This window comes from Coregonus clupeaformis, unplaced genomic scaffold, assembly GCF_020615455.1.
Source record: "Coregonus clupeaformis isolate EN_2021a unplaced genomic scaffold, ASM2061545v1 scaf0002, whole genome shotgun sequence".
Taxonomy (NCBI): domain Eukaryota; kingdom Metazoa; phylum Chordata; class Actinopteri; order Salmoniformes; family Salmonidae; genus Coregonus; species Coregonus clupeaformis.
In genome coordinates, this window is record NW_025533457.1 from 117,073 (window position 1) to 141,992 (window position 24,920).

The 24,920-nt window shown below is 47.6% G+C and overlaps 1 protein-coding gene across 1 annotated transcript in view; it reads right to left on the reverse strand.

Moving 5' to 3' along the window:
• Positions 1-24,920, reverse strand: part of LOC121587209 (PDZ domain-containing protein 2) — a 246,977-nt gene that overhangs the window by 8,356 nt on the left and 213,701 nt on the right. Inside the window, exons 18-24 of the mRNA XM_045212254.1 lie at positions 22,379-22,570; positions 9,537-10,234; positions 9,074-9,218; positions 3,435-6,789; positions 3,071-3,188; positions 1,351-1,452; positions 833-1,070 (exon numbers count right to left, since the gene is read on the reverse strand). Coding sequence (XP_045068189.1) covers positions 833-1,070; positions 1,351-1,452; positions 3,071-3,188; positions 3,435-6,789; positions 9,074-9,218; positions 9,537-10,234; positions 22,379-22,570 — 4,848 coding nt within the window. The remainder of the gene's footprint in view (positions 1-832; positions 1,071-1,350; positions 1,453-3,070; positions 3,189-3,434; positions 6,790-9,073; positions 9,219-9,536; positions 10,235-22,378; positions 22,571-24,920) is intronic.

Here is a 24,920-nt window from a genome sequence, read left to right on the forward strand (position 1 = left end):
AGGGAGCGGGGATCAGGCCCGGAGCCGGATCCGCCCGCCTAGCGAGTGCCCACCCGGTCCCTCCCTGTGGTATTTGGTGGGCGCGGTCGGAGTCCGCCCCTTTAGGGGGGGGTACTGTCACGCCCTGGCTCTGGGGACTCCAATATGTTGAGCCAGGGTGTGTATAGTCTATGTGTTCTAGGTTTCATTTTCTGGTTTTGTATATCTATGTTGGCCAGGGTGGCTCCCAATCGGAGACGGCTGTAGCTCGTTGTCTCTGATTGGGAGTCATACTTAGGTAGCCGTTAGGCATTCATTTGGTGTGGTTTCTTGTTCGTATTTTGGTTTGTGTATGACCATTGACTGTCACGTCATCGTTTTGTTGTTTTGATCGTGTGATCATTCTATAAATAAATATATTCACATTCAACGCTGCGCCTTGGTCCTCATCTCTCACCGACGATCGTGACAGGGAATTACACTCTAAAATCTAAATGTTCGTTTCTTTTTAAGACTTCAAAATTGGGTCTTCTGATGTGAGCATTGCATGGACTCAGAACATCCGTACTGAGAGTAAACGACTACAACTAGATCTAAAACCAGGAAAAATAAAACAGAGAAAACAGAATTCCAGAAAATATAATGTTATGGGGCCCCCATAGAGTTGATTATTAACCATTATTTTACCGGGTATATTGACAGAAAAACACATCTCTTGTACACCAAGGACTCTGGGAAGAGTTGCAGCGTAGAGGAGAAGAATGTGCCTATTTAAAAGCTACAACAAATGTGTAGGTCACCCCTGCTTTACAGTATGTTCATGTTTCCTATCCTGTCCCTACCAGCCCTGTACCTGGTCTAGCCATCTCAGGCCTGTTGTCATGGTGTCTCGGGGACTTCTGTCCTTCACTGTCCTTCCCCCTGCGAATGACCACCAGGGCCTGAGTGGACAGTCTAGCCTGGTGGAGACAGGACAGGGCTTCTCCGTGGGACATCCCTTCCAAGCTGCTGCCGTTGATGGACAGGACACTATCCCCCCGCTGAATGGTACCTTCCAGGCCGGCCACGCCTTTGGAGAACACCCGATGGACCTGCCCCAAACAGAGGAAAGTGTGAGAGTTAAGAAGTGGAGCTGAATCCCAAATCAACTCCTAGCACCTACACACTAGGCACTCCGATCTATCTGAAGGGATTGGATTGGTGGTAAGTGGAGTGGGTGAGTAAAGAATTGTTCAACATTGAATACAGAAAAAAACATTTGTTTACTCTAGGTTTGTCATTAATTACTCCATATCTTTCATCACACATTTTCAAATGAAAATATATATTTTTTAAACATTTACTATACTACTGTTCTACTACTGTTCTTACAGTTATGGACTTCTGCTCAAGGTCCATTCCACCAGCGATGCTGAAACCAAGTCCGGATCCCTCTTCTTTAGAGAAGACTACAAAGTGGGTATCATCTTTAACCTAGGGGAGGGGAGACCAGAAACAACACACACAACGTGAACTTTCAAGACAAGGATGAAAATACTTCAACAATGTCTCAGACATTATATCCCTGACACTCCTCTCCTCTAGCCTGGTTACACATCTGCTAGTGCTGTCTTAACAACTCCTATGGTCAAACACTGTTGGAAAGAGGGCACAAGCAGATGTAGGACCGTGCTACCTCTCCTCAACCTAATATCTGATGTGTTTAGTTATTTGTGTTCATTTCCCAGAAGCCATCCTTTATCATCCAAACTCATCCTGTTTATCCTGAACTACCTTATCCCCTGAACTACCTGATCCCCTGTTTACCCTGATTTGGTGAGTAGTTGACTCAAAGAGAGAGAAAGACAATAGTTTAACAGTGTTGAACAAATTCATTTCTTCAAAAATGAAGGAGAAGCAAGAGAGCGATTTATATATATATTTAGTTGCATTTTTTTCACTTAAATTTTCACTGAATGCAGCTAGCAAGTTGAGCCTACTCAAACACCCGGGTTAAACATAGAGGGATGCTATGTTAGCTAGCTGGCTATGGCTATCCAACACTGGAACTCTTCCAAGTCAAGGTAAGTGTTTGGTTGTATTAATTTATTGCCACTGGAGCCCGCCAGTGTAACTTCTAAACTGCTTGCTGACTGTACACTGTACTGCATGATTGTAGCGGGTTTACTAACGCGTTAGTTCTAGTAGCTATGTTGACTATGACGTTATCTAATATGGTGACAACGATGTAGGCTGTGTGTAGCGGTTAGCGGTTATGTTATGAAGGTTTTACATGGAACGTTTTTTTCGCCTGGTCACAGACAGCTGATGTGTTGTGCACTGAAGTCCACAAGCGAAGGGAAAAAGTGAGAGGAGAGTGTGTAGATGCGAGAAGGAATTATTCAATGAGCAAAGTAATCATGATGTTTGTATGTGGCTGCTATGAAAGTGAACTGTGTTTAGGTGTTTAGATAGGTATAGGGAAAATTAAAGTATCATTTAGTAGCCTAAACTTATAGATGTTACATTGAGCTGGGTGAATGGAATATGAATGACAGTCATCCAATATGCTGTAATAGAAATAAGGCCATTCTCATTAAAAAAAAAATCATCCTGCCTCATCTTAAACGGCACGACTGCCACTGCATTCAACCCACTGTTAGTGTCAGGAAAAAAGCAGGTGATGCCTCAGGGAGGAGAGACAGGTGGTCAGGGAGGAGAGACAGGTGATCTGGGAAGACAGGTGGTCAGGGAGGAGAGACAGGTGGTCTGGGAAGACAGGTGGTCAGGGAGGAGAGACAGGTGGTCAGGGAGGAGAGACAGGTGGTCAGGGAGGAGAGACAGGTGGTCAGGGAGGAGAGAGTTAAGAGAAAGGGCCTTGTCAGCACCATATGGGATTTATTTGAGAAAACAGAAAAGGAAACTTCAATATGCAGTGTGTGTAAAACTTAGTGTATGGCTGAGTGCATGGCAGGGAACACAACCAACCCCACAAATCATTAGAAAAATAATCATAACCGAAATCGAAAACAGTGATTATTTTATGAAAAAAACGAATCGAAACCGAACCGACCACTATCGTGTGTGTGTGTTTGTGTGTTTTACTCGTTACCTCAGAGAGAGCCTTGGCCTCCTGTAGCAGGGCCAACACGTCTGTCTTGGCGGTCAGTGAGGCCAGGACCGCCTGCAGCTTACTCTGCTCCACCGGAGAGCCAGCCAGCACTGTCAGACTGCAGAGGAAATGGAAGACTCAGATATGAGTTGGGATTTACTGCTTCACTCGCGTGTGTGTCTGTGTGTGTATGTGTGTGTGTGTGTGAGTGTGAGTGTGTCTGTCTCTGTGTGCGAGTGTGTGTGCGTGTGTCTGTCTGTGTGTGTGTGTCTGTCTGTCTGTCTGCATCCTTGGGAAGATTAAGTATTGGATATTTGATTCGTTTTGTAGAAATAGTATAGACAGGGTTGGTGTTCTCACTTACCTGATGGACCGGTTCTGGATATCTGTCTGCTGCCCATTGGTTTTCCCCTGAATGGGGTCCAGGCTGGCCCCAGCGTCCACCCAGCTGGCCCTGGTCAGGTGCACCCCGGTGGGGGCAGCAGGCGGGGAACAGCCCCCTGTCTGGTTCTGGATGACCTCTGTGGGCCTGGCTGGGTGTATCTCCAGCTCCGTCTTAAAGGTGGCGGCGTTAGTCCCTGGGTCGCTGGAGAAGTCATCGGTGCAGAGCTTGTCCAGGTCTGGCATGCTAAGGGCCCTGAGCTCCCTCAGTCTGGACCGGGACAGGTTGGAATGGCCTCGGGTCTGGCGGCTCCGCATCACCGGGGGCGTCTGAGGGGTTAGGGTTACGACTCCTGGGGAGATTCTGGGACTTTCTTCATCCGCAAATTTGTCCTGGGTTTGTCTGAGGGGAGCTTCGCTAGCGCTGCAGTTTTGCGTCAACAGGTCAACGTTTGTGAGGGTCATGCTCGACGGTGACTTGCGAAGCTGAGGCGACATTGGGGTCAAGGGGGTTGACGCTTTGAAGTTGTCGACGCACGAGCTGAAGCTCCTTCGTAGCGAGCGGCAGTCCACGGAGCTCACCGATCCAGACATGTAGCCGGACAGTCTCCGGTTGAGAGGCGGCTTCAACGTTGCAGTCAGAGCATAGGACTGAGCAAAGGACTGGATGTCGATGCATTTGAGGACTGGCTTGTCGAAGCTGGCCAGGTTCTCGAAGGACTTGATCCTCTGGCGGACAGAGAAGAGGTTGGGATCCCCGGGGGCGCTGTTGTCCATGGAGAAACTACGGCGATCCATCGCCTTCAGTTTGGACTCGTTGCCTTTGACGCTCTCAGTTTCATCCATCTCTTTTATACTACAGTTCCTGTGAGAGATGGGACCATTTCTCATAGGCAAAGGAACCCCATCTATGGATTCTAGAACTACTGAGTTCACTGCTGAATCACTGGTAGTGTTGTTGACCTTTTCAGGATTACACACCGAGCCAGGGGTTGCAGGGGTTCCTGGCCATAGACTAGTCTCTACTGGACTTCCATTGACCTGATCCTTGTGTGGAGTAATATTTGTGGTATGAGTAATTGAGTAATCCTTTGAATTCCCAGTTTCCTTTGGTGTCAGAACTGGTGTAGACGAGGAAGAGGAAGGAGGAGTAGAGGATGAGAGTCGCACCTCGATGAAGGTCCTCTGGGTAGTCGGGACTGGCTCTGGTCGTTCTTTTGGCTTGGCCACCGCCAAAATCCCTTGCTCCACCTCTTTGTGTAGACGGAGCTCCTCTGCCTTCGTCTTGGTAGCTGATTGTGATTGGCTGATTGGTTCTGACGTAGTAGTGGTTGTGCGGTTGGACTTGTCCTGGCCTCCGTCACCTGTTTTGGGCATGGCAGGGCTACTGCTACTGCTGCTCCGGTCTTGCTGTTTACCAATCTTTAGGCTACTGGTTACGGCTGCCTTCCTGGTAAGCAGAGTGGAATCCACGTTCCTGGTTTGCAGGAGGGAGCCCACCTTCTTGGCTTGCAGTTTGGGGGACTGGAGCGGGGAAATGTTGTTGGCTTTCCTCAGAACCGACGGACTTTCTGCTCTGGCTGGTTTTGGGGAAAGCTGCTCCTGGGGTTTGGTTTTACACTTGACGCTGAGCCCCTTCATTTTGGGAACAGTGTTGCTGGTCTTCTGGACTTTGTCATTGACTCTGAGCCTGCTGCTACTGCTGGATAGAGGAGTGTCTGTTGAAGTGTTGTTGACTGATTTGGGACCGGACGTCCTGAGAGAGGGACTAGTAGGGTTATTCTGGACCAACCTGAGTTCCAGGGAAGTTAAGGGAACTTTCTCTCTCTCCCTGTCTCTTGTTGTTAGCGATGTTGATGGGGGAACTTTGTCTCTCTCCCTGTCTCTTGTTGTTAGTGATGTTGATGATGGTTTAGATGCGCCTGACCAGCCATTGTTATAGTTGGAGGGATTTGCCTCCGCCACCATTGAGTGGGATGATGATGATGATTGTGTGTTAGATAGTTTCCCTAATGCCGCAGCCGGTGAAACGTTTGTACGGAGTCGGGCTGACATCTCCTGACTCCGTCGCACAACGTTGCGGCTAGCCGCTGCAATGGGGGTACTGCAGACGCTTAATGAAGGAGCATGGCTGGGTTTTATTAGAGGTGTTACAATAGTGTCACAAACCCTGTTGGCACTGTTGACAACACATTCTGAAGGCCCTGCGGGGCTTGTGGTGGGCTCAGAATCTGTGTCCTTGGAAGACTGGCGGGGCATTACTTGGCAAGGGGAACCTTTGGCCTCCACAGCCAGACAGGCACCTGAGCATTGAGAGCCAGAGGCAGGCAGACCCTGAGACAGTGAGGGGAATGGTTTCGGATCGGGGTTGGATTGGGTCGTTACAACAGAGCAGTCTTCATTTTGCTGGGAGGCAGCAGAAGCAGCAGTGGCAGCGGAGGAGGAAGAAGCAGCAGAGTCTAGTGCTACATCAAAGGGCCCAGTCTCCTTTGTATTGTGGCTGCCGTCAGAGCCAGAGATAGAGATAGAGAGCTGGGGAGACAATGGCCCATCTGTTAGGTGAGTCAGCTCAGCCTGGATCAGAGTGCTGGGCCGCTGGGCCTCACTGTAACAAATCTCCACTTCCTCCTCATCTGAATCCGTGCCTTGGGGCTCAGCGCCGACACCGCGGCTCGCCGGTTTGTTATAGCTGGCAGCGCCACGGCTGTTGTCGGTGGCAGTGTCTTCGCTCTCCGAATCACTGTCGCCGACCATGTCGTACATGTTGCAGTTTGAGGCGGCAGCAGAGGCGCCGGGGGGTCTCTCCACCCCGTTTGAAAGAGCATTCATTCCCTCGTCTGTGAGATTACTGCTACAGTTTCTGGAGTAGTCGTCGTTCAAGAATGTTTTACCCATGAGGCAGCCTTTCTTTCCAGAGTCCAAGACAGAGAAATCCAACTGACTGGGCAACGTTGGAGGAGTCTGAACTGTGCTTTCATCGTTGTCTGGCAGGGTCTTGCTGTCTAGAGCTGACTCACAGACCATAGTCTCAGTACGTTGTGCTTCTGAAGGGGCTTTGAGGGTTTTGGAAGAGAGGGCACTCTTAACATCGGAGGAGCTTAGTTTGGTTATGACGTCGTCAATGTAGGTGACAGGTATATCACTGCTGTGGTTGTGGTTGATTGGGGCTGTGGGTTTGGGATTGTGATTGGTCGGTGAGGAGGAGGAGGAGGAGGGACTTCCTGGATTTGGAGTGCCCCCATTGGCTTCCTGGGGAGTTCTGGACTGATCCAGTCCGGAGGGTCCCATGACATCACAACTCCCCGATGACATCATGAGGCTGGACAGGCGATCTACAGCTGTAGGAGGAGAGATTCATTAATTACTGTAGAGGCAGTCAGGTTTTGGTTGACAAATTAAATTCAAGTTAAATTGCTCTTATACTTACAGTGTAGTAGGACTAACATTGTAATTCCTACAGAAACAACATTGTTGTTAACATTATTTTAGTAATTATATTTACTGAAGTGCAATTTAACAACAAGTAGGTTTCTCATTCTCTTCAGAATGTTAATTCTTCAACTGAATGAGATATTTATTTCAGCAACCTCATGTCATCAAGCCACTATAAACCAGATATGAGAGAGTTGAGAAATGAGCACTGGGATTTAGTATTTAATGGGATATTCATTACTACTGATCATGTGACCCAATGCACCAATAACGTCAGACATACTAGGAAGTAAGATTACATACTGTATCTGTTTTAGAAATCAACTTTCCTTTGAATCCAGCGCATTTCCACTGACCTGGATTCCCAATATCCAGAAAGACCTTGGAAAAGCTCTCGGATCAAATGACAAATTCCTAAAATCTGACGTGAAAAGGAAAGCTTTTGGGGATCGAACCAGCAGCCCGTTTGGTCTACAGCCCAGCAGAAGCAGGTCTGTTGTAGCCTGGTTAAACCAGACTGAATGCTGTGCTCACCATGGTTTCACACAGAGCATCAGTTTGGATGCCAGGCTTGGTCTGTTGTGCATTAAGTTAAAAATGATGAAATACAATTGATGACAAATACAGTGTTATTGTGTGACATCATGCTTTACAAAGAAGAGGGTGATTTGATCTCCACACTTCCCACACAGAGACAGGCAGACAATGACACACAGGCAGGCAGGCAGATGGACAGAATATTAGGCGCACACAGTTAGGCTACTCTTCTATAGATTAGGTTAGTTGGTGTTGTGAGTGCCGAGGCAGCCGCCTCTAAAGCAGTGTGGTTCCAGAAAGACATTAACCAATAAGTGACCAATAAAGCAACTCACAGAAATCACACAAACGTCCCAAAACAACAACAACAAAAAATCTAGAAAAATCTAATGTCAGCTAATGCTAGCTAATGCTAGCTAATAAGGCATGTGGAAGCGGGGGGACTTCTACGAACTTCTACGGATCTACTACTGGTAGGTTTAGCAAAATTCCGGTAACTTTCCCAACATTCCCTGATTTCCCAGAAATCCTGGTTGGAAGATTCCCGGAATCTGGAGGAAATAATCAGGAAATACGGACCTCCAACCAGGATTTCTGGAAAAAAACTGGGAATTTTGGGAAAGTTACTGGAATTTCACTGTCGGTGGTCAGTTTCTGGTCAACTACTGGTCAGCTACTGGTCAGCTAGTGAGGTAAATAAATGGATAGTCACCATGGATACAAAGCCAGCAGCGTGCTGTTCCCTTTGGGGTGCAGGGTTAGGGTACTGCCAGCAGAGGGCAGACTGCTGAGGTCCTATGTCTTAGGGAAGGCAGCATTAGGGAGGATGAAGGGGTGACGGGAAAACAGACTGTGATCTTAGTGACTAATGAGTGGTGTAGTCAAGGAGGGGTCCTGATCCAATGCTTTAAAGGGATAGTTCACTTTAGTCAAGTTTTAGCTTATTTTCAACTAGGGTTTTATCATTCAAGTGATCTATCCTTTTAAATAGGCTTCCTTTCATTCCTCCCTTCCTTGGAGTAATCCCTGGTATTGATGTCGATCTGATGTTGATTGGATAGGTGAGAGCTATGTGATGGTTACACCCTTGTTTACATCCATCAATTTGTGTTATATCAGTGATTACTTCAAGGAAGAAAGGACAGAAGGTTATTTTATATGTTTTATTCCAACACCACAGGATAGGGCTGATGTGGAGAGTCTCTGTCTCTGATCGCTCCAGGTGAGCTCCCATTATGAGTGGTGGACAGTTATTTTTTTAAAAAGATGTGTTATGTTATTTTAGTTAGTCCACGAGCCCTGCCAAGGGGATAACATAACAAGACATTACAGATTATGAACACTGTCAGAATACTTCCTGTCTGGCATTAACCCCTTCATGCTATTTGGGGTTAACTCAATATTTGTTATGTTTCAAGCTTTAGTGTTGTGTTGGTTATAAAGAAATAAATATATAAAATAAATAAAGTTATAAAAAAAAAAGTTATAAAGAAAGATGTCATTGCATGACAGTGTTATGAAGACACAACATCAAATCACAGGTTGTCTGATCAGGTCTGCAGGATGACGAGTTCAGGGATTGGCTGTTATATAATGCTCCGTAAGGACGAAATTACATGACACATACGTGACATATGCATGACATAGTCTCACCTGACACGGGCCTCTTGACCTCCAGCGTGAGCGTCACAGGAAGGTTGTGCATGAGCTCACAGATGTCGTGATAGGACGAGGAGCACATGGGTGTGTCCCCAATCGACACGATCTCGTCCCCCACACACATCCTGCCCTGGGATTCCTGCAACCAGGTCATAAGGGTCACAAGGTACAGAGTTATGAAGGTCAAAGAAAGCGAAGTTACGTAAACAAGGACGAAGACATTAGGGAGAATGAATGGTTCTATTGAGGACGATTGTATCCTGACTGACTGTATCAGTGTACTGCAGTTAGATACATTTTGTCTGGCTGATTGTATCAGTGTACTGCAGTTAGATACATATTGTCTTGATGTTAAACGGGATGATTTGTGATGTCTGTGTAATGTAGGCATTAGGCTGGAATCCAAACTGATATGGTGAAACAACGGTTTGGATTCCAGGCTGGGTAGACAACATACCCTCTCGGCCGCTCCTCCAAGCCTCAGTCCAGTGATCACCACCTTCAGAGGAGAGGATCTGATCTCCAGGTCCATACCGAAGGACTCCTCCTCACTCCTCCTCAGGACCACCCTGTTGATGGTGCAGACCCCCGCCAGCTCGCTGCAGGCCTCGCCCTTCTTACAGAGGGGGTTGGGGTTAGACCCAGGTCGGCCCAGGGAGCGGCTGGAGGCTACGCCAGGCTCAGGGACCAGAGGCTGGGAGGATGGGGACGTTGGAGACTCCTCTCCTTTGGGTCTCTGGTTCTGGTTTTGCTGGTTGGTTGGCTGGATGGGCGGGGCCTCGATGCTCATCATACTCTTGACGCGGGTCACAGCCTTGTGTTCCAGCTTAGGGGAGCGCCTGGGCTCCAGGGGGCCCTGAGGGTCCTCCCTCACACCCAGGTTACTGGGGCCTGTCGTGGGGCAAGACCCTCCTCCTCCCCCGGGGGTCTGGTGGTGGTCCGACCGGCGGATAGGCATGAAGGGTGATTCGGCGCCGGAGGAAGGAACAAAGCTGACCCATTCCTCTGACTCCAGAGAGATACTATGAAGCAGGATGGATGGACCTTCACACTCCTCGTCCACCTCCACTGATGACGTAGAGATCATGATGCCAGAGTCAGAGAGCACCCCCATGGTGGTACCATGACCAGCAACCTGGCGGAAGGGCAGGGTAACTAGAGAGAGAAAACGAGAGAGAGAGAGAGAGAGAGAGAGAGAGAGAGAGAGAGAGAGAGAGAGAGAGAGGGAGGGAGGGAGGGAGGAGAGAGGGAGAGAGAGGGAGAGAGAGAGAGAGAGAGAGAGAGAGAGAGAAAGAGAGAGAGAGAGAGAGAGCAGAGAGAGAGAGAGACAGATAGAGAGACAGATAGAGAGAGAGAGAGAGAGAGAGAGAGAGAGAGAGAGAGAGAGAGAGAGAGAGAGAGAGGGAGAGGGAGAGAGATTGCACATTGTTACAACACTGTATATACAGTGGGGAAAAAAAGTATTTAGTCAGCCACCAATTGTGCAAGTTCTCCCACTTAAAAAGATGAGAGAGGCCTGTAATTTTCATCATAGTGTGATGTCACGAGAGGCTGTGTCCTGGAGGGACGTTACATCCCCCTGAGATGGCTGCAAACCCAGACAGCTATGGCTCCATCTGCTGGTATGGTCGGGAACTCCAACCCTCTATGGCCAATCTTCCCACGCAGCTGAAACAAATGAGGAGCTGATGAGCTGAAGGTTTGGAAGGGAAGAGACACAGTCTCCAACCTGGGCTCTCTGGAGGACAAGAGTGCTGCACGTCCACTTCCATGAGGAATATAAGGATTTGGAGATACTTACCTTTGGGAAATACTCACCTTTGGATATATGCACCTGTGGAAATACGTGAGAGACATTTGGAAGGACTTTTTTGCTGGGTTGGCCACTAGCTGCAACGTGGACTACAGTAAGGCTGGGGAAAAGTTATCTGAGCGAGGGAGAATTATGATTTTGGATGTGGAAGAGACATCCCTGAACTGTTAACCCTTAAAGAGCCACAAGAGAACAGAATTTTGTTATATTTTCGTTAATTTCCCAAGACCTATAATAAAATCCTTGTTTTGTTTGAACCTTGTCTCCTTGCACTACTTGAGCAATCCCGCTGAAAGCTGTGTAGCCTCTCGTGACGTCACAGATGGTGGAGAATACGGGCACGCTCAAGCGTTAATAGTGCATGTCAGAGGAGGATACCGAAGGTTTGATCACCCAGTTTTCCAAGTTGGCCGTAGGCTCCCCGCCGACGGAAATGGAGGACATATTGAAAGCCCTTGTTGCTGGCCAGCAAGCCCAGATGCAAGCAAACGTGGCTCTCTTGGAGGAGCAAAAGAAAGCCAACCTTCTGAAGGCAGAGGAATTGCAGTTGCAGAGACAGAGGGTTGTCCAAAATACCCGCCCAATAAAGGCAAGTGACTTTATATCTAAGATGGGAGCTACCGATGACATTGAGGCATACCTGCATGCATTTGAGGCCACGGCCACTAGGGAAGCCTGGCCCAAGCAACAGTGGGTTGGTCTGTTAGCCCCCCTTTCTAACCGGGGAATCGCTGAATGCTGTCCGGGACCTGGGCCCTGACCAGGTTACTGACTATGATGCCCTGAAGTCTGAGATCCTCAGCAGATATGGACTCACAAAGTTTGGTATGGCCCAGCGCTTTCACAGCTGGACCTTCCAACCAGACCAACCTCCTCGGGCGCAGATGCATGAACTTGTCCGAATCGCAAGGGAAATGGCTGGATCCGCAGAGGAATACAGCAGCGGCGGTGGTGGAGGCCGTTGTGGTGGATCGTTACCCTACGCGCCCTGCCTTATGAGGCAAAAACGGTTCATCAGTCAACAGGCCTTGACCACGGCTGATCTGACCGTGGAAGCTGTGGAAAAGTACCAGGCCACAGCGGAGATGCTGAATGCTTCCGAAAAGACCCCAGGAGTGCGGCCCCACCACAAATGGGAAGAACCCGTCCAAAGGACCCCAAGGTCTCGAACCCAGCCACGTCAGGACTTATCCCGGCTCCAGGGGGAGCCAGAAACCAGGCGGGTCCAAGAAGAGTACACCAGGAGGGGGAAACTCGACAGTGTTACCGGTGTGGGGAGATGGGACATATCTCCTGGCAGTGTGGGAAACCAGCCGATGAACCTATGCCCACTGCGGAGTCCTCCAGCTCAGCACCCACACACCGTTTTGCCTCGCTCTTGGGAGTCGTAGATGGCGGCCCAGATCGACCCCCACCTGCCCGGTAACTGTGAATCACCATGATGTGGAGGCCTTACTGGATTCTGGTAGCCGGGCCACCCTGGTGCGTAAGGATTTGGTGGGCCCAACGTGTCTGACCCCGGGAAAGTCCTCCCAGTTTCCTGTGTCCATGGGGACACCAGAGAATACCCCATTACTGAACTTACAATGACCAGCACACGGGGAACCATACACACGACGGCGGGGGTGGTTGATTCCCTCCCCGTCCCTGTCCTAATTGGACGAGACTGCCCAGCCTTTTACCCACTCTGGAGAGAGTCTCAGGAGAGGATAACCCGAGTACCTCGGAAACGGAGAGGCAAGACTCATCCTGGGAAGGCTCCGGTGCAATCCTCCGAGTTACTCACTCCCGCCCGGGCTCTGATAGGGATGGCAGGTGCCCAGACCGACACCGAGACTGGTCCGGATACGGGAGAAGAGAACGCAGCCCAGGAAAGTGCTCCGTTCTCCAGTGAAGAAGACGTCCCCAGGCACCCAAGAGCTTCCCCCCTCTCACCGGCCAGTATGGTACGGCTCAATTACAAGATCCTACTCTTGCAAATGCCTTAAGAAATGTGCAGGTATTAGAAGGTGTAGTGTTAGGTGATAAGACAAACCCTACTTACCCCCATTTCGCAGTAAACCGGGGGTTAGTATATCAGATAGTCAAGAAAAATGATGAAGTGCATGAACAGCTCCTCGTGCCACAGCCCTATCGGGCCACAGTACTCAACCTAGCACACACACACCCGCTAGGGGCCCACTTGGGGGTAGAGAAGACTAAGGAAAGAATCATGCAACGTTTCTTTTGGCCAGGAGTACACAAAGAGATAGAGAACTACTGCCGTAGTTGCCCTGAGTGTCAGCAGGTTGCGCCAAAGCCCACATATAGAAACCCGCTCATTCCCTTGCCCATTATCGAAACTCCTTTTGAGAGGATTGGATTAGACATAGTCGGGCCCTTACCGAAAAGTTCCAGGGGACATCAATACATTCTGGTCATTCTGGACTATGCATCCCGGTACCCGGAGGCCATTCCGCTGAGGAAGGCTACATCCAGACAAATCGCCAAGGAGTTGTTCCGTCTCTCAACTAGTCTGGGAATCCCAAAAGAGATATTGACGGACCAAGGGACTCCATTCATGTCCAGAGTGATGAAAGAACTCTGTGCTTTACTGAAAATCAAACAGCTGAGAACCTCGGTCTACCACCCCCAGACAGATGGCCTAGTCGAACGTTTTAACAAAACACTAAAATCCATGCTGCGGAAAGCGGTAGGGGAAGATGGGCGCAACTGGGATCAGCTGTTACCCTACATATTATTTGCGGTGAGAGAGGTACCTCAGTCTTCTACTGGTTTTTCACCCTTTGAGCTCTTGCTTTCCTACAGACCCAGAGGACTGCTCGACATCGCCAAGGAGGCCTGGGAGGAGCAGCCATGCCAACAGCGGACACTGATCGACCATGTCGGGGCTATGAGGGAGAGAATGAAGGCCATCTATCCCATGATGCGGGAACACCTGGAGGCCAGTCAGCGGCAACAGCAAGCCTCCTACAACAGATCTGCTCAACCCAGGGAGTTTAAGCCGGGGTACAGAGTGCTGGTCCTGGTGCCAACCGTTGAGTGTAAATTCCTGGCAACCTGGCAAGGACCATATGAGGTCATTGAACGCATGGGAGAAGTAAACTACAAGGTGAGGCAACCAGATAAAAGGAAAACTGAGCAGATTTATCATGTTAACCTTTTAAAGAAGTGGCACGCCAGAGAGGCGCTGTTCAGCTGTCTACCCCCCACAGAGACCAAGGAACCGGCGCGAGATGAGGTTCAGCTGGGTCCAAATCTGTCCCCACATCAACGACAGATGGCCCTGGAACTCGTGGAGCAGAACCAGGATGTCTTCTCCTCCCTTCCCGGTCACACAGAGGTGGTCCAACATGAGATCCGCACCATGCCTGGCCGAACGGTAAACCAGCGCCCGTGCACCGCGTGCCAGAGGCTCGTAAAGTGGTTATACAGAAGGAGGTAAGGAAGATGCGGGAGTTGGGAGTAATTCGAAGAGTCCCACAGTGCCTGGGCAAGTCCCATCGTACTAGTTCCCAAGCCAGACGGTTCAGGACGATTTTGTAATGACTATCGAAAGTTGAATGAAGTGTCTGAATTTGATGCATACCCAATGCCTCGTGTCGATGATTTAATAGACTCCTTGGGGGCATGCTCGTTTCCTAACCACTCTTGATCTCACAAAAGGCTACTGGCAGGTGCCCCTGACCCCAGCGTCTAAGGAGAAGACAGCCTTTGCCACCCGGAGGGGCTCTACCAGTATACCCGACTTCCGTTTGGTCTCCACGGGGCACCTGCCACGTTCCAACGCCTGATGGATCGAGTCCTTGCGCCCCACAAGAGGTACGCAGCGGCTTATTTGGATGATGTTGTTATACAAAGTCCGGATTGGGCCAGCCACATACCCCGGGTACAAGCGGTGCTGGATTCGCTCAGGGAAGCAGGGCTCACGGCAAACCCGAAGAAGTGCAAGCTGGCCTTCAGTGAGACAAACTACCTGGGGTACACCATTGGGCGGGGGTTGGTCAAACCACAGGAAGCCAAACTGCGGGCCATACAGGACTGGCCGCAGCCCATCACCAAGAAGCAAGTAAGGTCATTTTTGGGCCTCGCTGGCTACTATAGACGCTTTATTGCAGATTTTGCTACCATAGCTGCACCGTTGACGGAGCTGACGACCAAACGCCACTCACGAATGGTGAAGTGGAACCCTGCGGCGGAGGCGGCTTTCCTCAACCTGAAGCGAGCACTCTGCTCCAGTCCGATCCTGGTAGCACCAGACTTCAAGAAGGAATTCATTGTCCAAGCGGATGCTTCGGAGGTGGGTCTGGGTGCTGTCCTCACCCAGGCACATGACGGTGAAGAACATCCCATTCTCTACCTAAGCAGAAAGTTACTTCCAAGAGAGAAGAACTATTCAACGGTGGAGAAAGAATGTCTGGCTGTAGTCTGGGCCCTGGAGTCCCTTCGGTTCTATCTCCTGGGCCGACGTTTCATGGTGGTATCTGATCACGCCCCTCTGCAGTGGATGGCCAAGAACAAGGAATCAAACAGTAGAGTAACCAGATGGTTTTTGAGCTTGCAACCGTTTAACTTTTCTGTTGTCCACAGGGCTGGCAAGCACCACGGCAATGCGGACGCCCTCTCCCGGCGTGATGCCTTCTTCGCTGCCTTTACCCCGACGAGGACGTCGGTCCCGAGGAGGGGGATGTGTGATGTCACGAGAGGCTGTGTCCTGGAGGGACGTTACATCCCCCTGAGATGGCTGCAAACCCAGACAGCTATGGCTCCATCTGCTGGTATGGTCGGGAACTCCAACCCTCTATGGCCAATCTTCCCACGCAGCTGAAACAAATGAGGAGCTGATGAGCTGAAGGTTTGGAAGGGAAGAGACACAGTCTCCAACCTGGGCTCTCTGGAGGACAAGAGTGCTGCACGTCCACTTCCATGAGGAATATAAGGATTTGGAGATACTTACCTTTGGGAAATACTCACCTTTGGATATATGCACCTGTGGAAATACGTGAGAGACATTTGGAAGGACTTTTTGCTGGGTTGGCCACTAGCTGCAACGTGGACTACAGTAAGGCTGGGGAAAAGTTATCTGAGCGAGGGAGAATTATGATTTTGGATGTGGAAGAGACATCCCTGAACTGTTAACCCTTAAAGAGCCACAAGAGAACAGAATTTTGTTATATTTTCGTTAATTTCCCAAGACCTATAATAAAATCCTTGTTTTGTTTGAACCTTGTCTCCTTGCACTACTTGAGCAATCCCGCTGAAAGCTGTGTAGCCTCTCGTGACGTCACAATAGGTACACGTCAACTATGACAGACAAATTGAGAGAAAAAAATTCCAGAAAATCCCATTGTAGGATTTTTTATGAATTTATTTGCAAATTATGGTGGAAAATAAGTATTTGGTCACCTACAAACAAGCAAGATTTCTGGCTCTCACAGACCTGTAACTTCTTCTTTAAGAGGCTCCTCTGTCCTCCACTCATTACCTGTATTAATGGCACCTGTTTGAACTTGTTATCAGTATAAAAGACACCTGTCCACAACCTCAAACAGTCACACTCCAAACTCCACAATGGCCAAGACCAAAGAGCTGTCAAAGGACACCAAAAACAAAATTGTAGACCTGCACCAGGCTGGGAAGACTGAATCTGCAATAGGTAAGCAGCTTGGTTTGAAGAAATCAACTGTGGGAGCAATTATTAGGAAATGGAAGACATACAAGACCACTGATAATCTCCCTCGATCTGGGGCTCCACGCAAGATCTCACCCCGTGGGGTCAAAATGATCACAAGAACGGTGAGCAAAAATCCCAGAACCACACGGGGGGACCTAGTGAATGACCTGCAGAGAGCTGGGACCAAAGTAACAAAGCCTACCATCAGTAACACACTACGCCGCCAGGGACTCAAATCCTGCAGTGCAAGACGTGTCCCCCTGCTTAAGCCAGTACATGTCCAGGCCCGTCTGAAGTGCATTTGGATGATCCAGAAGAGGATTGGGAGAATGTCATATGGTCAGATGAAACCAAAATAGAACTTTTTGGTAAAAACTCAACTTCGTCATGTTTGGAGGACAAAGAATGCTGAGTTGTATCCAAAGAACACCATACCTACTGTGAAGCATGGGGTTGGAAACATCATGCTTTGGGGCTGTTTTTCTGCAAAGGGACCAGGACGACTAATCCGTGTAAAGGAAAGAATGAATGGGGCCATGTATCGTGAGATTTTGAGTGAAATCCTCCTTCCATCAGCAAGGGCATTGAAGATGAAACGTGGCTGGGTCTTTCAGCATGACAATGATCCCAAACACACCGCCCGGGCAACGAAGGAGTGGCTTCGTAAGAAGCATTTCAAGGTCCTGGAGTGGCCTAGCCAGTCTCCAGATCTCAACCCCATAGAAAATCTTTGGAGGGGAGTTGAAAGTCTGTGTTGCTCAGCGACAGCCCCAAAACATCACTGCTCTAGAGGAGATCTGCATGGAGGAATGGGCCAAAATACCAGCAACAGTGTGTGAAAACCTTGTGAAGACTTACAGAAAACGTTTGACCTGTGTCATTGCCAACAAAGGGTATATAACAAAGTATTGAGAAACTTTTGTTATTGACCAAATACTTATTTTCCACCATCATATGCCAATAAATTCATAAAAAAATCCTACAATGTGATTTTCTGGATTTTTTTCCTCATTTTGTCTGTCATAGTTGACGTGTACCTATGATGAAAATTACAGGCCTGTCTCATCTTTTTAAGTGGGAGAACTTACACAATTGGTGGCTGACTAAATACTTTTTTTCCCCACTGTATATACATAATATGACATTTGAAATGTCTTTATTCTTTTGAAACTTCTGAGTGTAATGTTTACTGTTAATATTTATTGTTTATTTCACTTTTGTTTACTATCTACTTCCCTTGCTTTGGCAATGTTAACACACGTTTCCCATGCCAATAAAGCCCCTTAAATTGAATTGAATTGAATTGAGAGAGAGAGAGACAGAGAGAGAGAGACAGAGGAGGGTTTAACATACACTACCAGTCAAAAGTTTTAGAACACCTACTCATTCAAGGGTTTTTCTTTATTTTTACTTTTTTCTACATTGTAGAATAATAGTGAAGAAATCGAAACTATGAAATAACACATATGGAATCATGTAGTAACCAAAAAAGTGTTCAACAAATCAAAATATATTTTGTATTTGAGATTCTTCATATAGCCACCCTTTGCCTTGATGACAGCTTTGCACACTCTTGGCATTCTCTCAACCAGCTTCATGAGGTAGTCACCTGGAATGCATTTCAATTAACAGTTAATTTGTGGAATTTCTTTCCCTTCTTAATGTGTTTGAGCCAATCAATTGTGTTGTGACAAGGTATACAGAAGATAGCCCTATTTGGTAAAAGACCAAGTCCATATTAAGGCAAGAATAGCTCAAATAAGCAAAGAGAAACGACAATCCATCATTACTTTAAGACATGAAGGTCAGTCAATACAGAAAATGTCAAGAACTTTGAAAGTTTCTTCAAGTGCAGTCGCAAAAACCATCAAGCGCTATGATGAAACTGGCTCTCATGAGGACCACCACAGGAATGGAAGACCCAGAGTTACCTCTGCTGCAGAGGATAAGTTCATTAGAGTTACCAGCCTCAGAAATTGCAGCCCAAAATAAATAAATGCTTCACAGAGTTCAAGTCACAGACACATCTCAACAGATGGCGCCGGAGGAGACAGCAGACCAATCAGCTAGCTGCCAGCTCTTATAATAAATAAGAGAATGGCGCCGGAGGAGATGGCAGCCGTTTAACGGACCTCTAACCAATTGTGCTATTTTGTGTGTTTTTTCACGTTATTTGTAGTTTATTCTGTATATAATGTTTCTGCCACTGTCTCTTATGTCCAAAAAGAGCTTCTGGATATCAGGACAGAGGTTACTCACCTCGTATTGGATGAAGATTTTTTTCTTCAACGAGTCGGACGCGAAAGATATTCTACAGACACCGGACAAGGCCCAAATCCCTGTCATTCGCAGGAGAAAGAGACGGAGATATCGTGGACGTAGGTCGGGGTGCCTTGTAAGGATCCGACGGCGAGTGAGTAAACTGCCTTTTCCATCAATCCTATTAGCCAATGTTCAATCATTTGAAAACAAATTGGATGACCTAAGATCAAGGTTATCCTACCAACGGGACATTAAAAACTGTAATATTTTATGTTTCACCGAGTCGTGGCTGGACGACGACATGGACAACATACAGCTGGCGGGATATACGCTACATCGGCAGGATAGAACGGCTGACTCCGGTAAGACAAGGGGTGGTGGTCTGTGTATATTTGGAAACAACAGCTGGTGCATAAAATCTAATATTAAGGAAGTCTCAAGGTTTTGCTCACCTGAGGTAGAGTATCTCATGATAAGCTATTTACCAAGAGAGTTTTCATCTATATTTTTCGTAGCTGTCTATTTACCACCAAAAATTTATGCTGGCACTAAGACTACACTCAATGAGCAGTATAATGCCATAAGCAAACAGGAAAATGCTCATCCAGAGGCAGCGTTCCTAGTGGTCGGGGACTTTAATGCAAGGAAACTTAAATCCGTTCTACCTCATTTCTACCAGCATGTCACAAAAAAACTCTAGACCACCTTTACTCCACACACAGAGACGTGTACAAAGCTCTCCCTCGCCCTCCATTTGGCAAATCTGACCATAATTATATCATCCTGATTCCTGCTTATAAGCAAAAACTAAAGCAGGAAGCACCAGTGACTCGGTTAATAAGGAAGTGGTCAGATGACGCAGATGCTAAGCTACAGGACTGTTTTGCTAGCACAGACTGGAATTGAGGAGTACACCACATCAGTCACCGGCTTCATCAATAAGTGCATCGATGACGTCGTCCCCACAGTGACCGTACGTACCCCAACCAGAAGCCATGGATTAGAGGCAACATCTGCACTGAGCTAAAGGGTAGAGCTGCCGCTTTCAAGGAGCAGGACTCTAACCCGGACGTTTATAAGAAATCCCGCTATGCCCTCCGGCGAACCATCAAACAGGTAAAGAGTCAATACAGGACTAAGATTGAATCGTACTACACCGGCTCTGACGCTCGTCGGATGTGGCAGGGCTTGAAAACTATTACAGACTACAAAGGGAAACCCAGCCGCGAGCTGCCCAGTGACACGAGCATACCAGATGAGCTAAATCACTTCTATGCTCGCTTCGAGGCAAGCAACACTGAAGAATGCATGAGAGCATCAGCTGTTCCGGATGACTATGTGATCACGCTCTCCGTAGCCAATGTGAGTAAGACTTTTAAGAAGGTCAACATTCACAAGGCCGCAGGGCCAGACGGATTACCAGGATGTGTACTCCAAGCATGTGCTGACCAACTGGCAAGTGTCTTCATTGACATTTTCAAAATGTCCCTGACTGAGTCTATAATACCAACATGTTTCAAGCAGACCACCATAGTCCCTGTGCCCAAGGGCACTAAGATACCCTGCCTAAATGACTACCGACCCGTAGCACTGATGTCTATAGCCATGAAGTGCTTTGAAAGGCTGGTCATGGCTCACATCAACACCATTATCCCAGAAACTCTAGACCCACTCCAATTTCATACCACCCCAACAGATCCACAGATGACACAATCTCTATTGCACTCCACACTGCCCTTTCACACCTGGACAAGAGGAACACCTACGTGAGAATGCTATTCATTGACTACAGCTCAGCATTCAACACCATAGTGCTCTCAAAGCACATCACTAAGCTAAAGACCCTGGGTATAAACACCTCCCTCTGCAACTGGATCCTGGACTTCGTGACGGGCCGCCCCCAGGTGGTTAGTTTGCCGACGACACAACAGTGGTAGGCCTGATCACCGACAACGATGAGACAGCCTATAGGGAGGAGGTCAGAGACCTGGCCGTGTGGTGCCAGGATAACAACCTCTCCCTCAACGTGATCAAGACAAAGGAGATGATTGTGGACTACAGGAAAAAAAAAAAAGGACTGAGCACCCCCCATTCTCATCGACGGGGCTGTAGTGGAACAGGTTGAGAGCTTCAAGTTCCTTGGTGTCCACATCACCAACAAACTATCATGGTCCAAACACACCAAGACAGTCGTGAAGAGGGCATGACAAAGCCTATTCCCCCTCAGAAGACTGAAAAGATTTGGCATGGGTCCTCAGATCCTCAAAAAGTTATACAGCTGCACCATCGAGAGCATCCTGACTGGTTGCATCACCGCCTGGTATGGCAACTGCTTGGCCTCCGATCGCAGGACACTACAGAGGGTAGTGCGTACGGCCCAGTACATCACTGGGGCTAAGCTTCCTGCCATCCAGGACCTCTATACCAGGCGGTGTCAGAGGAAGGCCCTAAAAATGGTCAAAGACTCCAGCCACCCTAGTCATAGACTGTTCTCTCTGCTACCGCATGGAAAGCGGTACCGGAGTGCCAAGTCTAGGTCCAAAAGACTTCTCAACAGCTTCTACCCCCAAGCCATAAGACTAATGAACAGCTAATCATGGCTACCCCCCCACACCCCACCCCCTCTTTTACGCTTCTGCTACTCTGTTTATTATCTATGCATAGTCACTTTAACTCTACCCACATGCACATATTACCTAAATTAACCGACTAACCGGTGCCCCCGCATGTTGACTCTGTACCGGTACCTCCTGTATATAGCCTCGCTACTGTTATTTTATTTTACTGCTGCTCTTTAATTATTTCTTATTTTTATTTTTTACTTATCTATTTTTTACTTAACACTTTTGTTCTTAAAACTGCATCGTTGGTTAAGGGCTTGTAAGCATTTCACTGTAAGGTCTACACCTGTTGTATTTGGCACATGTGGCAAAATATATTTTATTTTATTTTATTAGTTCAGAGGGGACTGTGTAAATCCGGCCTTCATGGTTTAATTGCTGCAAAGAAACCACTACTAAAGGACACCAATAAGAAGAAGAGACCTGCTTGGGCCAAGAAACACGAGCAATGGACATTAGACCAGTGGAAATGTGTCCTTTGGTCTCAAGTCCAAATTGTAGATTTTTGGTTCAAACCGCCGTGTCTTTGTGAGACGCGGTGTGGGTGAACGGATGATCTCCTCATGTGTATTTCCCACCGTAAAGCATGGAGGAGGAGGTGTGATGGTGTGGGGGTGCTTTGCTGGTGACACTGTCTGTGATTTATTACACACTTAACCAGCATGGCTACCACAGCATTCTGCAGTGTTAACACTTTTTTTGGTTACTACATGATTCCATATGTGTTATTTCATAGTTTTGATGTCTTCACTATTATTCTACAATGTAGAAAATAGTTAAAATAAAGAAAAACCCTTGAATGTCCAAACTTTTGACTGGTACAGTACATCCAGCTATTGCACAGGAACTGAACTGCTGATCCCAATGCGTCTCATAAAGACAGAAAACACAACATTTTGACCAACACGGTATCTCCTTCATGTCCTCACCAGCATCTTCATCATCGCTGACCTCATCTTCATAGCAGACGACTCGTCTCTGTCGGAGCAGCGGGCTGCGGACGGAGCTGCTACCAGGACTAACCATGCTGGGCTGGCGCTGGGTGGTCTCCACTGGCCGGCTTAAAACCGGGACACCGGGGGCCTTTTCATCTGCTCCCACACAGGAGGCATCTTTTAACCCTGCCACCAGAGGAAGACAGAGACAGAGATGTCAGGTGAGACTGAACATGATGCTGGTTTACGCACAACAGTTTTCAACACCTTTCTATGGTAATCTATAGTTTCTGAACATAATGCTGGTTTACTCAGCTGCTGATTGATGTTCTTATAGCTATACTGTAACACAACATTAGTAAACTGTTCTGCAGAAATCCCTCTCTCTGGCCCTGGCAGTTAGAGACAAACTTTAGGACTCTCTAGCCCCAGCAGAGGCTACCATCCCCCCCGGGCGTTCACACCTCTGGCCCTGTCCACTCCATCGCTAGGGGGTTGCTAGGGGCCCTTATCACATCGTGGGGTGGACCAATCACAGGCCTTACCTGGTGGTTTTCAAACCCCCCCACATCTGTCCCTGAACTCAGTCTCCAGCAAGCAGTGTCAGAGTGAGTAGCTCTCTCATTAACGTCTGCCCTGGACCGCTCACCAGCTGGACCGCTCACCAGCTGGACCGCTCACCAGCTGGACCGCTCACCAGCTGGACCGCTCACCAGCTGGACCGCTCACCAGCTGGACCGCTCACCAGCTGGACCGCTCACCAGCTGGACCGCTCACCAGCTGGACCTTTCCCTTCTCCACATGGACAAGCTGTAGGTCACTGACCTGTAAAACACCTTCTACTACGCCCTCTGTAGGTCACTGACCTGTAAAACACCTTCTACTACGCCCTCTTGCTACGTTGGAGTGTGTCTTAACGTGTGTGTGTGTGTGTGTGTGTGTGTGTGTCTTAATGTGCGTGTGTGTCTTAATGTGTGTGTGTCTTAATGTGTGTGTAATAAAGTGTGTTCTGTACTTCTGTCTCCTACTGATCTAATAGAGGCGCCGGGACAGTTGTACCTAGATTTAAACCAGGACAGTTGTACCTAGATCTAAACCAGGACAGTTGTACCTAGATTTAAACCAGGACAGTTGTACCTAGATTTAAACCAGGACAGTTGTACCTAGATTTAAACCAGGACAGTTGTACCTAGATTTAAACCAGGACAGTTGTACCTAGATTTAAACCAGGACAGTTGTACCTAGATTTAAACCAGGACAGTTGTAACTAGATCTAAACCAGGACAGTTGTACCTAGATTTAAACCAGGACAGTTGTACCTAGATTTAAACCAGGACAGTTGTACCTAGATTTAAACCAGGACAGTTGTACCTAGATTTAAACCAGGACAGTTGTACCTAGATTTAAACCAGGACAGTTGTACCTAGATTTAAACCAGGACAGTTGTACCTAGATTTAAACCAGGACAGTTGTACCTAGATCTAAACCAGGACAGTTGTACCTAGATTTAAACCAGGACAGTTGTACCTAGATTTAAACCAGGACAGTTGTACCTAGATTTAAACCAGGACAGTTGTAACTAGATCTAAACCAGGACAGTTGTACCTAGATTTAAACCAGGACAGTTGTAACTAGATCTAAACCAGGACAGTTGTACCTAGATTTAAACCAGGACAGTTGTAACTAGATCTAAACCAGGACAGTTGTACCTAGATTTAAACCAGGACAGTTGTAACTAGATCTAAACCAGGACAGTTGCAACTAGATCTAAACCAGGACAGTTGCAACTAGATCTAAACCAGGACAGTTGTACCTAGATTTAAACCAGGACAGTTGTACCTAGATTTAAACCAGGACAGTTGTACCTAGATTTAAACCAGGACAGTTGTACCTAGATTTAAACCAGGACAGTTGTAACTAGATTTAAACCAGGACAGTTGTACCTAGATTTAAACCAGGACAGTTGTACCTAGATTTAAACCAGGACAGTTGTAACTAGATCTAAACCAGGACAGTTGTACCTAGATTTAAACCAGGACAGTTGTACCTAGATTTAAACCAGGACAGTTGTACCTAGATTTAAACCAGGACAGTTGTACCTAGATTTAAACCAGGACAGTTGTACCTAGATCTAAACCAGGACAGTTGTACCTAGATTTAAACCAGGACAGTTGTACCTAGATTTAAACCAGGACAGTTGTACCTAGATTTAAACCAGGACAGTTGTAACTAGATCTAAACCAGGACAGTTGTACCTAGATTTAAACCAGGACAGTTGTAACTAGATCTAAACCAGGACAGTTGTACCTAGATTTAAACCAGGACAGTTGTAACTAGATCTAAACCAGGACAGTTGTACCTAGATTTAAACCAGGACAGTTGTAACTAGATCTAAACCAGGACAGTTGTACCTAGATTTAAACCAGGACAGTTGTAACTAGATCTAAACCAGGACAGTTGTACCTAGATTTAAACCAGGACAGTTGTAACTAGATCTAAACCAGGACAGTTGTACCTAGATTTAAACCAGGACAGT